The sequence below is a fragment of the Hyla sarda genome, chromosome 6 (assembly GCF_029499605.1).
Source record: "Hyla sarda isolate aHylSar1 chromosome 6, aHylSar1.hap1, whole genome shotgun sequence".
NCBI classification, from domain to species: Eukaryota; Metazoa; Chordata; class Amphibia; order Anura; family Hylidae; genus Hyla; species Hyla sarda.
Window position 1 is genome coordinate 167,509,309 of NC_079194.1, and position 15,699 is coordinate 167,525,007.

The following is a 15,699-nucleotide window of genomic DNA, read 5'->3' on the forward strand; positions in this document are numbered from 1 at the left end:
GTATTTTCTTACTTGAGAGAAATTGGGTTACAAATTCTCTCCTTTTACCCCTTGTAACAATTCAAAAACTGGGTCTACAAGAACATGCGAGTGTAAAAAATGAAGATTTTGAATTTTCTCCTTCACTTTGCTGCTATTCTTGTGAAACACCTAAAGGGTTAACACACTTACTGAAAGTCATTTTGAATACTTTGAGGGGTGCAGTTTTTATAATTGGTCATTTATGGGGTATTTCTAATATGAAGGCCCTTCAAATCCATTCAAAACTAAACTGGTCCCTGAAAAATTCCGATTTAGAAAATTTTGTTAAAAATTGTAAAATTACTGCTGGACTTTGAAGCCCTCTGATGTCTAAAAACATTTCAACTTTGTGATGCAAACATACAGTAGACATATTGTATATGTGAATCAATATATAATTTATTTGGGATGCAGAGAGTTTCAAAGTAAAAAAATGCTAAATTTTCCATAAAATTTTGGAATTTTTCACAAGAAATGATGCAAGTTTATACAAAAATGTACCACTAACATAAAGTAGAATATAAAGAGTAGGAAAGGCTCTTATCAACTAGTTTCCTGGGACCCGAGCTACTCAAATAACACCTATACCCACGGTGTAAAATGCAATAAATAAAAATGGAAATTGAGGCTCAGTGTCAATGAATATTGGATGATGATATGTTTATTATAATAAAATATATAAGATAATTAAAGTGTGTGCTGAACCTCACAGGGCCCTTGTGGGTCGGCAAATGCGCAATAAAAATTGACAATAAATATGAAAATATAATACGGCAATTGTAACTAATATCAACAGGTAATAAGTAAAATTCATAAAATTGTAAAAAATAAGAGTGTCCACAGTATCCGATAAAACAGCCAAAATTATCCACAGTGTCCGATAAATCAGTGAAAATTATCCACAATGTCCGATAAGCCAGCCGAAAAAATAGAGATATTTTTGAGAAATTGATCTAATAGTTCAGATGGTTGGTACCATGAAAATAAAGTTTTACATATTAATCTTTTATTAGTTTTGTTCAAATTAATCCCCTGTATATGAATCGTTTGTAATCCGATGTAAAAGTTCTGGATCTTTATGCAAAGAGCCCGCTGCTAGAGACTGGGCAGTCTCAACGATATGCAACATTGCCTGAAGTGAACTTATTGGGAGGATACAATGTTGCTAGACAAGTGATACAATGTATGCATACAATTGTGTAAAGGGTTTAGTACTCTTAAATGAAACACCTGCTGCTAGAGATTTTGTGGTCTCAAATTATGCAGTGGGTTTTGGTGGGCAAATAAACAGGGGACTGCAGCGCTTCAAAAGTACAGCATAGCTGTATACATAGTACCTGATGTGGCGCTGGTGGTCCCAGCTTAGTACAGATGATGGTCGACTGTTAGAGAGAAGGCTTGTCTCAAAAGATACAGCAAATTGTAGAGGATCCGATCCGTGTAACGGCTCTGATAATTAGCCAGGTGTAGCGCATCCTCGTGGCTGGAATGTTGCGCATAGGTTTGATGCGCCGAAAATTGAAGGGTTCTGTCTCTGGGATATTGGCTGTATGGAGTGGCACTTAGAAGGGAAAGCTGAACGTGTTTCAAGTCCTCCTTAGGACTTCTCCTCTTTAGCTGCTGAGGAAAAGTCCTACGGAGGACTTGAAACACACCCTTCTTCCACCCCGAAACAATGCAGGGAAGTAGAAAGAAACGGTGCAATGGTAAAAAACACAAATATTGAGAAGAGGAATACAGTAACAAAATGGTGGTATCACCGGCTCTGCACAGATGGTAAGAACAATACTAATGGTTATATATATAGGGTATATCCCAAAATAAATATAGGAATTATGTAAACATTAAGAGAGGTGGCAATAGCACACCTATTGCACATACAGAAGGTTACTTATTGCACATCAGTATATATTACACATTACAAATTTAAGACTCAAGTGAGATAGCAGTGCTGCATATAAATAAGCAAAGTGCATGTAACAGAACACCTGCCAAACAGGTTAGGGAGATACAGACCTAATACAATCGTACCAAAGAGATAAGATACACTGGCAGAGACCGGGATAGCACCACTCCAACTTACGTTTCGGTATGTCACCTTAGTCTTGGAGTGGTACTATCCCTGTCCGTCCGTCCGTTTAAGGGCCAGAACACCAATCAGATTACCAACCTTAATGGTGATGTGGCTATCACCTGTGGCGTGGTATCGGCGCATGAACGCCGTCACAAGTCACCGCCCGGAAGCCGGAGAAGGCCGCGTCTCATGATCGCTTCACGTGACAACGTCATGACGTAGACGCGACCCTCCGGATCCCCGGCCGTGCCGGACCAGCGCATCCGCACTGGCAACAGGAGCAGTGCTTGTAACTTATGAAACACTGAAATAGCATCAGAAGTGGATATTTGAGACAAGCAATATATACATTTAACAATAATTATAAGGTCACAGGAAAATAGAGAAAATGCAAGGATAATCGCAATTTGATATATGGATCTACACATTGCATAAAAATCACTAAAGTCAATACATGTGTACAAAACATGTCATATACGCAGGGTGAATATCAAGCTATCCATATACTTCTACAGGGGTTATAAAGGATGAAAAAGAGAGTGCAAGAGACACCCAATGTATAGAGGGGGGCTACAGGTGTGTGGAATGTTTTATGTTAGAATATATATATATATATAGTGAAAGAGTAATATCTATCTGATCATTCATTATTAATATTTTGTATATAAAATATACATGACATTACATGCCAAAATATAGATATAGTGAAAAAATAGGGAATGAGGGATGTTCGTTGTATATGATAATATAGATAATAAAAGGAGGACATAATGAAGATAAAGTCCTTGACCCCAAAATCCCAAAGGGGAAGGAGCAAGTGTGGGTGAACAGAGTATGAGAGTATGTGAAATGATGAGTGGGAGAAGGGGCAGGGATGGGGAAGGAATAGAGGAAAAGAAAGGAAGGGGAAACTGAAAAAGGGCAAAGAAAGGACAGGGGGGGGGAGGGTCAACCGTGTTGTAAGTGAAGTGACCATAGCCTAATAATCTCCATATGTGAATAATAAATAAATAATTGGAGGAGCCATAGCAAAAAAGAAACGTGTACTTCTAAAAATAAGTGGTATAATAAGGGTGAGTAAGTGTATAATGCATAAAAGATAACTCCTCAATTACATATTGAATGGTCATGAATGATGACTATGTGTGTTCTTGTGATGAAAACCACAGCAAATATCATAGTTAAAGAAAACAAAAAACACAAAACAAAAAAGTACGTGGAGAACAAACACGAGGTGAAGAAAACACATGATATGTGCCTGTAAAGGGGTGTAAAAACTATGAAGAGTGAAAAGTGGTGTATGATTAGAATAAACAAATGTGTTGATTAACAACCCTGTAACCCCTGAAGGCATAAAATAATCTCATGCCCTGACATACTATAAATAAAATCGTGGTCCAAAACACCAGAGACACCAAAATATGGCATAATAAGGTATGTATATTGAAAGATAAATATTTACAATAATGTACCTAAAAATTACTGTGGCAGAAGAACATAAGGGCAATTAGTACATATAGAACACCAATGTCAATTTTCCTGTGATGAAGGCGACCTCAAATGTTGTCATAGATCAATAAGCATTATAACTGTTTCTGGGTGGCTCCCATACCAGATGTATAGTAAATATATGATGTCCTGGGAAAGTAAGTAAAACAAAAGATAACTGTTAAAATAGTAGGCATTACACTTAATAAAAACAAGTTAAAAACAGACAAAACAGACAAGGAATCTAAATGTGGCAATAATGGTCAGAGAAAGAAATAAGGGAGTAAAACACATCAAAGGAAAGGTCCAAAAGATAGGACTTCATTCAAGCCTTGGGGCTGTACTGTGTTTAAACGCCAAATCCAATAGCTCTCTCGTTGAGCAAAGCGTTTCCCCAGGTCTCCGCCTTGCATACCAGGGTATACCCGGTCAATCCCACAGACCTGTAGTAATGTATCATTACAGTCATGATAAAGTTTAAAATGTCTTGGTATGGTTTTAAGATCCTCAGTGGTTTCCACCAACTGTGCCATTTTTATGTCCCTCACATGTTCCCTAATGTGTATCTTGAGGGAAAGTGTGGTCAAGCCCACATAAATTTTGGGGCAAGGGCAAATCGCATAGTACACCACGTATCTTGTGGTACAGTTAATCTGATGCCTGATCTTGTATGCTTGGGTTGTCTGAGAATCTGAAAAAGTCGTTGTGCGTTTCATGTTAGGACAGGCAACACAATGACCACATGACGTTGATCCCCATCTGTGTCCTCTTGACCCAAAGACATTTTTAGGTGGTACGGGTTGATATTCGCTCTTGACCAGTAAGTCACCTAAGTTCTTAGCCCGTCGGGCTGTGATCTGGGGTTTTTGTGACCCATATTAAGATAGAACAGGGTCCACAGTCAGAATGGGCCAATATTTTTCCATACACAATCTCATCTTATCCCAATAAGAGTGATAATTGGTCACAAAACGTACTTTCTCGTCACCACAAATCTTCTTGACAGGATGAAGCAATTGTGCCCTAGTATGTTGTTTAGCCCTATTATAGGCCCATTTTAGGGACCTATAGCTATACCCTTGCTCCAAAAACCTACCTTGCAAATCATCGGCTTGTTTCTTGAATCAGAAGAACAGATTCGTCAGGTCCGTAGGTATTGGTCGTAAGGTATAGCCTTGATGGTATGTACAGGATGTGATGAGGTGGCATGAAGATATGAATTGATGGAGGTCTTCTTTCGGAATACATCAGATTGAATATATCCGTCTGCATCACGCTGTAGGAGGACATCAAGAAATTCCCACTCTGTATGCCTGCTCCTCTGTCTACAGGCTGGTATCTCGCTCCAAGGTGTGCTTCCGTATATGGGACCCGCCGTGGCAGTGGTCCCTTTGCCACATAGTCAGACTGGGTCTGCATGGTGTTCTGATCAACCTGGTTACCTCCCCGGGTCTGCTGATGCGCAGCTGCAGTCCGATGTCTCTCTCTTTCCAGGTGCGGTTCCACAGTGTGTGTTCCTGTGGGTTCTTGGGGCCCCTTCTACCTGTCAGCTACACGGTCTGCGGTTTTGTCCTGCTCCTTACTCCTTTTTCCTCTCCTGAGTCTGCGTCCGCAGCCTTGGTGTCTGGCACTATTAGGAGATGGGGTGTGGGCTTCTTTTCAGCAGGTCCCAGGGAAATTCTCAGCAATGGAGGCATCACTCTGTTCTACTTCCTTAGGTTGCACTGTCGGTCTGCTTGAGGCATACCTCCCTTCCTGCTGGTCCCTTGCATGTTGGCGGTTTACTTCGTGTCCGCAGTCTTAGTACCCCACCGCTGTTGGTGGGTACCTATGTCTGTGTTCCTACATATGCTAGGACCACGCTGTCGGTGTGGAGCCCACCTTCCTTTTGTTCAGTGGGGTGTAACTCGGGGCTTCTGGGGATTTTTGTTTCCGCAGTTCTGTGGCGGTTGAGCACTTCTGTTCTGCCATGGGGCCTGCTGGGGCGTCAGTTAGTTCATCTCCTCCATATGCCTCCAGGTGTGTTTCCTGGGGTTTCGTGCCGGGATGGCTTAGGAACCTACTCCTCACTGTCTGGAATGGCTCTCCACACGTTTTGTACTTTTTCCTCTCGCCCACCCTTGTTTTCCCTCATCTGGGGGGACTATTTTGTTTATTCTTTTCTCCCGCCCAGACGTTGCCGTTTTGCTGTTCCCACTGCATAGGTGGAGTATCTGGCAGGGCCCTTGGTTTTTGCTGCCTGCATTCCACAGGGCCCTTTTTTCCTGCCTAGGCTTGTGGGCTTCCTGTCCACTTTCGCAGCTTGGCTCTCTCCTCTGTTGGAGAAGTTTGTTTAGTCTGCCTGGAAGGGGTCTGTTCTTCCTTCCATTCTCTGTGTCAGTTTTACTGCTCTGAAACCAAAGTCGTCTGGGGTCAGCCTTCCTGTGCCCAGACCCTGAGATTCCCAGTGGGTTCTCATTTGTTTCTCCCTCTGTTCCCATTCTGGCGCAATGTTTTCCTTAGTGTGCTCTGGTCCGCTCGGACCTTCGGGTCTAGAACTGATTGGTCTCTTTGACTTGGACTCTGTCCTATGATGCTGTGGCGTGCCTTCATTTTAGGCTGCTCTTCCGGTTCCTTGGGCCGGGGTGACGGTTCAGGCCTTGGGCATGTGTGGAGTTCCGGCCTAGACTCCTCCGCGATCCCATTGGTCGGGGCTGTTTTTCGGTTCTGCACTCCTTTTACTTCTTCATGGAAGTTTTGTTGCCCCGAGAGCTTTTTGCAGAAGTCTGTTTTTTTCTTACTCTTCAGGAGATACCCCCCTTTTTCAGGGTGTTTGTTGCTCCTTTCTTCCTTTGGGGTCCAGGTCCTCCCGAGTTGGAGGACGTTCAAGTTTTCCACATTACCCCAGTAAGGCTTTTTCGCCTTCTGGAAGCTCATGGCAGGCCCCTGGGACAGTGGTTTTTGGACCTGCAGCTGTTTCGGTCTTTGCTCTCATACACCGGCCCTTTTCAGATCTGCATCCAATCTTTCCTTTTTTCCTGTGGTTCCTTTTCTCGCTTTATGACCGGATGCCTTGGGTCTCTACAGGGAGCGGCCTTTTCCTTGGCATCCTAGTCCATTTCCTTGGACGGGGATCTGCCAAGAGTTCTATTTCATGGCCTTGTGTGTCTCCGCAGGCCTTGTGGATACGTGAGTTCAGTCTCTGGACTGATTTATTTTCTCTGGTGGTTGTTTTTCCCACCCTAGGGGACTGCTTTGGTACGTCCCATCAGTAAAGTGTCCCCCAATGAAGAGTGACCGAGAAAAAGAGATTTTTTTTGTACTAACCGTAAAATATCTTTCTCGTAGCTTTCATTGGGGGACACCGCACCCACCCATTCATCTTCTTTTTCCGGACGATTCTTTCCGGTTCTTGGGTTGTTTATCCGGGATTCCTTTCTAGGGTCCTTCGGACGTATTTCCTTATTGGCTTCTCCTACTGCTTTGTGACAAAACTGATTACTTCACTGCAGGTGGGCGGGTATATTCTGCCAGGGAGGAGCCGACGTTTTTTCCTAGTGTCAGCGCCTAGTGGCAAGAGCATATACCCATCAGTAAGTTGTCCCCCAATGATAGCTATGAGAGAGAGATTTTACGGTGATTACAAAAAATCTACTTATCCCCTTTCCAAAGGATGAAGATTGCGGGGGTCCCGCCGCTGGCGACCTCCCGCGATGGCGATGTCCGGAATACGGAGGCTTGCAGCTTCCACGTTCGTGACGTCACGCCCCCTCCACTCATGTCTATTCTGTGGGAGGGGGCGTGATGGCTATAGAGGTGAATGGAGGGGGCGTTGTGGCGGGCATTGCCAGTCATCGTGCACGGAGCAGAGTTCACTCCATGCACTGAATGACAGGGGGCCGCAGCGGAGATCGCGGGGTTCCCCAGTGTTGGGACCCCCGTGATCTAACATCTTATCACCTATCCTTTTTGATGGGGTACTCCACTGTAAACATCTTATCCCCCTTTAAACATTTTCTGGAGAACAGAGTTAGTCAAGATTAAAGGTTCATAAGGTCCTTAATATGTTTTAAAGCTCTCTGCATATTATCCTTCCAGGTAGCAAGACCAATCTTAACCCCTTTAAAGGGGTACTCCGGTGAAAACCTTTTTTCTTTTAAATCAACTGGTGCCAGAAAGTTAAACATATTTGTAAATTACTTCTATTAAAAATCTTAATCCTTCCAGTACTTATTAGCTGCTGAATGCTACAGAGGAAATTCCTTTATTTTTGGAACACTGATGACATCACGAGTACAGTGCTCTCTGCTGACATCTCTGTCCATTTTAGCAACCATGCATAGCAGATGTATGCGAAGGGTAGCATGGTGGCTCAGTGGTTTGCATTACTGCCTTGCAGTGCTGGGGCCTTGGGTTCAAATCCCACTAAGGACAACAATAAAGAGTTATTATTATTATTATAATGACGTCAGCAAAGAGCACTGTGCTCGTGATGTCATCAGAGAGAATTCCAAAAAGAAAAGAATTTCCTCTGTAATATTCAGCAGCTAATAAGTACAGGAAGGATTAAGATTTTTTAATAGAAGTAATTTACAAATCTGTTTAACTTTCTGGCACCAGTTGATTTAAAAGAAAAAAGGTTTTCACCGGAGTACCCCTTGAAGGACCAAGCCCATTTTAACCTTAAGGACCAGGCCAATTTTATTTTTGCGTTGTCATTTTTTCCTCCTTCTAAAATCCATAACTTTTATATTTCCATCTACAGACCCATATAAGGGCTTGTTTTTTGCATGACCAATTGTACTTTGTAATGAAACCTCTCATTTTACCATAAAATGTACGGCGAACCCAAAAATTTATTTTTGCACATTTTGAAGGGTTTTGTTTTCACTTTACAGTACACTTTACGGTAAAAATGACTTGTGTTCTTTATTGTGTGGGTCAATACAATAAAAATGATACTCATGGCTAGATACTTTTATATTTTTGTACCACAAAAAAAAAATCAAGAAACTTTTTTTTTACAAAATCAGTCATCTAAAATCGCCCTATTTTGACCACTTATGCCTTTTTCATTAGAAAATTAGTTGTGAAAACATAAATTCCCCGAACCACGCTCCCTTTTTGGGAGAGGAAGCTCCGAGCATGTGTCGCCCCAGTAGTGTGAATAATAGTAAGAGAGATGGACCGTATGTATAGGCGTATAACACGCACTTTTTAAGCTAAAATTTTTAGCCTAAAGTCTACCTGCCTGTTATATGCTGATAAGCCGCTGCAGTTCAATGATTTAAAGCGGGCACTTTAAATCAATGAACTGCAGCGGCTTAGCAGGTGCAGAGACCGCCACCGCTGCCGGCTTTTCTGCCCCTGCCTGTCCTGGGGTCTAGAGCCCTGCTGCCGGCCCTTCTCTCCCCCTGGCTATCTGTGCCGCTGCCCGTTCTCTCCCCCTCACTATCTGTGCCGGCGCCCCATTGCCGGCGCCGATAGCCAGGGGGAGAGAAGCGGCGCCGGCAATGGGGCAGCGGCGCCAACAGACAGGGGGCGAGAAGGGGCAACGGCACCCATTGCCGGCGCCGCTGCCCGTTGCCTCCCCCATCCCCGGTTGTATAATTACCTGTTGCCGGGGTCGGGTCCGCGCTGCTTCAGGCCTCCGGTGTGCGTCCCCTGCGTCGTTGCTATGCGCTGCAAGATGCAATGACGTCACTCGTCATTGCGCCGTGCAGTGCATAATAACGACGCATGGGATGCACACCGGAGGCCTGAAGCAGCGCGGACCCGACAGTCAGGGGGAGAGAACGGGCAGCGGCGCAGATAGCCAGAGAGAGAAAAGCGGCGGCAGCAGGGCTCTAGACCCCAGGAAAGGCAGGGGTAGAGAAGCAGGCAGCGACGGCCCCTCTCCCCCTGCCTTTCCTGGGGGTGTATCGGGGTATACGCATGCACACACACGCACCCTCATTTTACCAAGGATATTTGGGTAAAAAACTTTTTTTACCCAAATATCCTTCCTTGGTAAAATGAGGGTGCGTGTTTTAGGCCAGAGCGTGGTATACCGCGATAAATACGGTAACTGTCATGTGCCCAAAATGTGGTACATGCAAAATAGTAAATTCCCTCTGTGTTTCAGTCCTGCCTAGAGTGTTCCTCTGATCTGTGTTTGCAGTATGCCATGTATTGATGTAGAAGTTTGTGCAGCTTGTCATTGCTTGAATAGATTTCTATATGTACACTTGCTTTATGCTAAGAAATGTTTTGTTTGGTGTTTATAAAGCTAGTTTCACATGACAATGATATATTTATTGCAGTTGTTATGCTGAAGGAAAGCTCTATGCTGCTGATATGGAGCTCTACAAGGAAATTGAGGAAGACAAATCTGAATGTACATTAAGGAACGGAGAAGCTGTGATCACCATCCAGAAGAGAAAAGCTGAAAAGTGGAATAAGTTATTAAAGCACAAGGTGAGTCACAGGGGATGGTTATATCTGCGGTTGTAAGGGCCTAAGCACTGATTATGTGTCCTGCTTCCTTATAGCATCCAAACGTGAGTTTTGATTTTGATCACTTAGAAGACTCTGAAGACAGTGTTGGGTTTGGGTCAGGTAAGTCTTGCATTCTCTACTGACAATGTATACTCTGTGATCCTGTAAATTATATGCATTAAGTGTAGTGGATATATGACCCATTTGATGCATTGAAACGGTTCTGTCCACAAAAAACTCTTGTAACCTAACCACAGAATAGGTGGGGATACATGTTTGATTGCCAGGACTCCCAAACGTACAGGGTTCCTAAGATTTCATAGGGTGATGGTTGAGCAGACATGCCATGGATACGTAAAAACTCTATAGGAGTTACGGAAACTGCTGTGCATTAACAATTTTGGTTACAATGATGCAATAAAGTATTTTGTCTATTTCCAATAATATATCAGAAATGATAAAAGAACCAAACATTGGATTGTAGATGCATTCTACTAGTACAGACTGATTCCCCCAATAATTTGTAATCCTTTACCCCTTAATGACGCAGGGTATTTTCAGTTTTTGCATTTTCATTTTTTCCTCATCACTTTCAAAAAATTATAAGGCTTTCAATTTTGCACCTAAAAATCCATATTATGGCTTATCTTTTGCGCCACCAATTCTACTTTGCTGTGACATTAGTCATTTTACCCAAAAATCCACGGCGAAACGGAAAAAAAAATCATTGTGCGACAAAACTGTAGAAAAAAATGCCATTTTGTAAATTTTGGGGGCTTCCGTTTCTACGCAGTGGATTATCCAGTAAAAATTCCACCTTATCATTATTCTGTAGGTCCATACGGTTAAAATGATACCCTACTTATATAGGTTTGATTTTGTTGACCGACGCGATATGATGCGGTATACATACGTCATATAGCGGGAATGGGTTAAAAGGTGTACCTGACATCAAATCCATGTTTCCCAAAAAGTGGATAAGTTACATTTTAACTCATCCTATCCTTTTTTATATTCCCAGGCAAAAGTGGTGCCTGATGGGTCTGTAAGCCTTTTTTCCCACCTTCTCCATTGTAATATTGTGTAATAACTGTTAAATAAATGTCTATGGCAAGTGTACTTTTGGAGGATTTGTTTTTTAACAAATTAACTTAGAGGTTTTTATTTATTAGGCTATAAAATCCTAAAGGGAAACTAACAGCCGGTTCACGCACACTTAACTCAATACTCAGGGTTATAGTGTGGGTAAACCGGATTACAATGAGGTATCACTTACCTGGATCCACGGTCCCGTTCCTGAGATACCCGTTGTATTATCCTGCATTTCTAATAGCCATCTTTGGACAATGGAGGAGGCTGATACCTGGATTCCCGGTCCGGAAATACCCGTTTTAAGTGATACCTCATTGTAATCCTGTTCATCCACACTATAACCCTGTGTATTGGGTTTAGTGCAGGTGAACCAGCTGTCAGTCTCCCTTTAATGAGGAATGGAACAACCTTTTTATCCCCCATAACAAGGTGTCTACCCTGATCCTTATATGATACGTTTAGACTTATTTACCATAATTTAATTTAAGACCTATTTAACAAAAATCCAATGAAAGTGATCAGTATTAGTTTCATATCATTGTAGCTACATCATATTAAAGGAAAACGGTCACATGTATTCTCCCACATGTACACTGATGGATAGTGTGGGAGATGCTGATTCCAATGAGCCCTACCTTGCCCGGGTCCGGCCGTTCGCCCGCAAGTTTTATTATATGTGGAAATCTGTCTGTAACTGGCATGGGCGGGGCTTCTGCAGCTTAACTGGCACTGACGTCAGCGCCGCTTATGAATATGCATCCCCCCACCATCCAGATCTGCCTCTCTTGCCGCTCCTAACTGGAGGGAGGGGGGATGAATATTCATAAGCGGCGCTGACGTCCGTGCCAGTTAAGCTGCAGAAGCCCCGCCTGTGCCAGTTACAGACAGATTTCCACATATAATAAAACTTCGATTGCGGGCGAACAGCCGGGCAGATCCGGGCAAGGTAGTGCTCATTGGAATCAGCGTCTTCCGCACTGTCCATCAGTACCTGTGGATAGTGCGGGAGCAAACATGTGACAGTTTTCCTTTAAGTACCACTTTGTTCTATCCAGTTTTCCAGCTCTTGAATATAAAACATAAGAGGAATTATTTCCAGACTATCATCTGTACATATCTCTCCTGTTTTCTAGATATCAACCCTACCATCAAGTTTTACAATGTAATAAGTGAAGACCTAGTGTCCTCAGACTACAGTGAATCTGAAAGTGATTAGTCTCCTGCAATGCAGCCATTGACTAGAAGAATGATGGGGACTCTGTAAAACCATGTATTATCTTCTTCCACCTTCTTTGGACTTTGTGATTAGCATATATTGGCCACATCGTAGCTTAATTGTTAGCACTGTTATCTTGTCTGGATAGGTTTCCTCCAACAATCTAAAAACACAATGATAACTTAGTTTGGAAATTTAATAGTGAGTCACAGTCTCTGTACAGTGCTATGGAATATGTTGCTATAATGGAATTAAAAAAAGATATGTATGTAACATTTCCAGTGATTGCTTCTTAACTAGAGTATGGAATCTAAATGAGTGGTGCTACAGTGTACATAGGAACTTTGGAATTTAAAGCATTACATCATGTTCATGATGTAACCTTACATCTCCCAGACCACTATAAATCAGTAAAAGACTTATGATAGCCTATATTAAATACTTAGTTACATCTGCTTCTGGGAAAGATGGATGACACATAATGACTCCCCCAAAACTTGTGTGACAGATCTTTACACATCGATCAGCTATAACATGAAACTCACAGCTCTGACCCATCCAGGCAAATGCTCCACACAATCCTTCAAACTGTCTAATAGTATTTTGCTACCTTTGATAGACACCAGATAAACCCCCACAAGGCCTTTTGTAGATGTTCTAACCCAGTCTTGTAATTATTATAATTTGGTCTTTGTTAAAGGGGTACTCCCGTGGAAAACATTTTTTATTTTATTTTTTTAAATCAACTGCTGCCAGAAAACAGATTTGTAAATTACAATGTGAATTCAGGTAGAAGACAGACATGGTCGCACATCTACAATCTTGCATAATGATCTAATTGCTTCTCAGCATAATTTCAAAAACTAACAGGTTGTCAGTATATACGTTTTGATCAAAAAGTACAAAGCCCACTCGCCACGTCAAGGCCTAAATAGGTTGTACTTTTTGATCAAAACGTATATACTGACAACCTGTTAGTTTTTGAAATTATGCTGAGAAGCAATTAGATCATTGTGCAAGATTGTAGATGTGCGACCATGTCTGTCTTCTACCTGAATTCACATTGTGTTTTCTATCCCCTTTTTTTTTTTTTTTTTTTTTTTTTTTTTTTTTTAAACATGTGTCTGCACTCTTCCCCACCCCCTCAGCCCAACTCTATATAAGCAGTAGTTAGCTACACATGGGCCATTTCTTTCCTAGTAGCCTCTCAGTCTGACTGGGAGAGCATGGTATGTGAGCTGTAGCACCCTGTTCATGCTGGTGTGGTGCTGTGTGGTGTCTGTTGCTGCCGTGGCGCCGTGTCTGCGGGGAGGTGAGACCCATGGACTGGTTTGAGTGGCATTGGGGCCGCTCTGCCAGTGGGTCGTTCCCCCTGTGGGCACTGGTGTCGCGGCGGTGGTGGTCTCCGCCCAGTGCTACGCCATTTTATGCTAGCGACGTTAGGGACCCACTCTAAATAGGTGGCCTTGATGTGGCGAGTGGGCTTTGTACTTTTTGATCAAAACGTATATACTAACAACCTGTTAGTTTTTTTAATTATGCTGAGAAGCAATTAGATCATTGTGCAAGATTGTAGATGTGCGACCATGTCTGTCTTCTACCTGAATTCAGATTTGTAAATTACTTCTATTAAAAAATCTTCATTATTCCAGTACTTTTTAGGGGCTGTGCTCTCTGCTGACCTCTGCTGTCCATTTTAGGAACTGTCCAGATAAGCTTATGTTTGCTATGGGGATTTTCTCCTGCTCTGGACAGTTCCAAAAATGGACAGCAGAGAGCACTGTGGTCGTGACATCCGAGAAATTCAAAAAGAAAAGCATTTCTTCTGTAGTATATAGCCCCTAAAAAGTACTGGAAGGATTAAGATTTTTTTTAATAGAAGTAATTTACAAATCTGTTTAACTTTCTGGCACCAGTTGATTAAAAAAAAGTTTTCCACGGAAGTACCCCTTTAACCCCTTAAGGACCAGGCCATTTTACACCTTAGGACCACAGCGTTTTTTTGCACATCTGACCACTGTCACTTTAAACATTAATAACTCTGGGATGCTTTTAGTTATCATTCTGATTCCGAGATTGTTTTTTCGTGACATATTCTACTTTAACATAGTGGTAAAATTTTGTGGTAACTTGTATCCTTTCTTGGTGAAAAATCCCCAAATTTGATGAAAAATTTAAAAATTTTGCATTTTTCTAACTTTGAAGCTCCATGCTTGTAAGGAAAATGGATATTCAAAATAATTGTTTTTTATTCACATTTACAATATGTCTACTTTGTTTGAATCATAAAATTGACGTGTTTTTACTTTTGGAAGACATCAGAGGGCTTCAAAGTTTAGCAGCAATTTTCCAATTTTTCACAAAATTTTCAAACTCACTATTTTTCAGGGACCAGTTCAGGTTTGAAGTGGATTTGAAGGGTCTTCACATTAGAAATACCCCACAAATGACCCCATTATAAAAACTGCACCCCCCAAAGTATTCAAAATGACATTTAGTAGGTGTTTTAACCCTTTAGGTGTTTCACAGGAATAGCAGCAAAGTGAAGGAGAAAATCCACAATCTTCATTTTTTACACTCGCATGTTCTTGTAAACCCAATTTTTGGGGTAAAAGGAGAAAATGTATACTTATATTTGTAGCCTAATTTCTCTCGAGTAAGGACATACCTCATATGTCTATGTAAATTGTTCGGTGGGCATAGTAGAGGACTCAGAAGCGAAGGAGCGACAAGGGGATTTTGGAGAGTATGTTTTTCAGAAATGGTTTTAGGGGGGCATGTTGCATTTAGGAAGCCCCTATGGTGCCAGAACAGCAAAAAAAAAAAAAAAACACATGGCATACCATTTTAGAAACGAGACCCCTTGGGGAACGTAACAAGAAATAAAGTGAGCCTTAATACCCCACAGGGGTTTCACGACTTTTGCATATGTAAAAAAATAATAATTTTTGTTCACTAAAATGTGTTTCCCCCCAAATTTCACATTTTTGCAAGGGTTAATAGCAGAAAATACCCCCCAAAATTTGTAACCCCATCTCTTCTGAGTATGGAGGTACCCCATAAGTTGGCCTGAAGTGCACTACGGGCAAACTACAATACTCAGAAGAGGAGGAGCACCATTGAGCTTTTGGAAAGAGAATTCGTTTGGAATGGTAGTCAGGGGCCATGTGCATTTACAAAGCCCCCCATGGTGCCAGAACAGTGGACATGTGACCCTATTTTGGAAACTACACCCCTCACAGAATTTAATAAGTGGTGCAGTGAGCATTTACACCCCACTGGCGTTTGACAGATCTTTGGAACAGTGGGCTGTGCAAATGGAAAATTAAATTTTTCATTTTCACGGATCACT

The 15,699-nt window shown here is 42.0% G+C and overlaps 1 protein-coding gene across 9 annotated transcripts in view; it reads left to right on the top strand.

Moving 5' to 3' along the window:
* TDRD12 (tudor domain containing 12) overlaps nt 1–12,615 on the top strand; it is a 276,574-nt gene extending 263,959 nt beyond the window's left edge. For all 9 annotated transcript variants that reach the window (XM_056525738.1, XM_056525737.1, XM_056525743.1 and 6 more), the window contains 3 exons: nt 9,865–10,018; nt 10,093–10,159; nt 12,265–12,615. In XM_056525738.1, the coding sequence (XP_056381713.1) occupies nt 9,865–10,018; nt 10,093–10,159; nt 12,265–12,347 (304 nt within the window). In that variant the 3' untranslated portion in view covers nt 12,348–12,615. The remainder of the gene's footprint in view (nt 1–9,864; nt 10,019–10,092; nt 10,160–12,264) is intronic.
* Nucleotides 12,616–15,699: the final 3,084 nt, after the last annotated feature.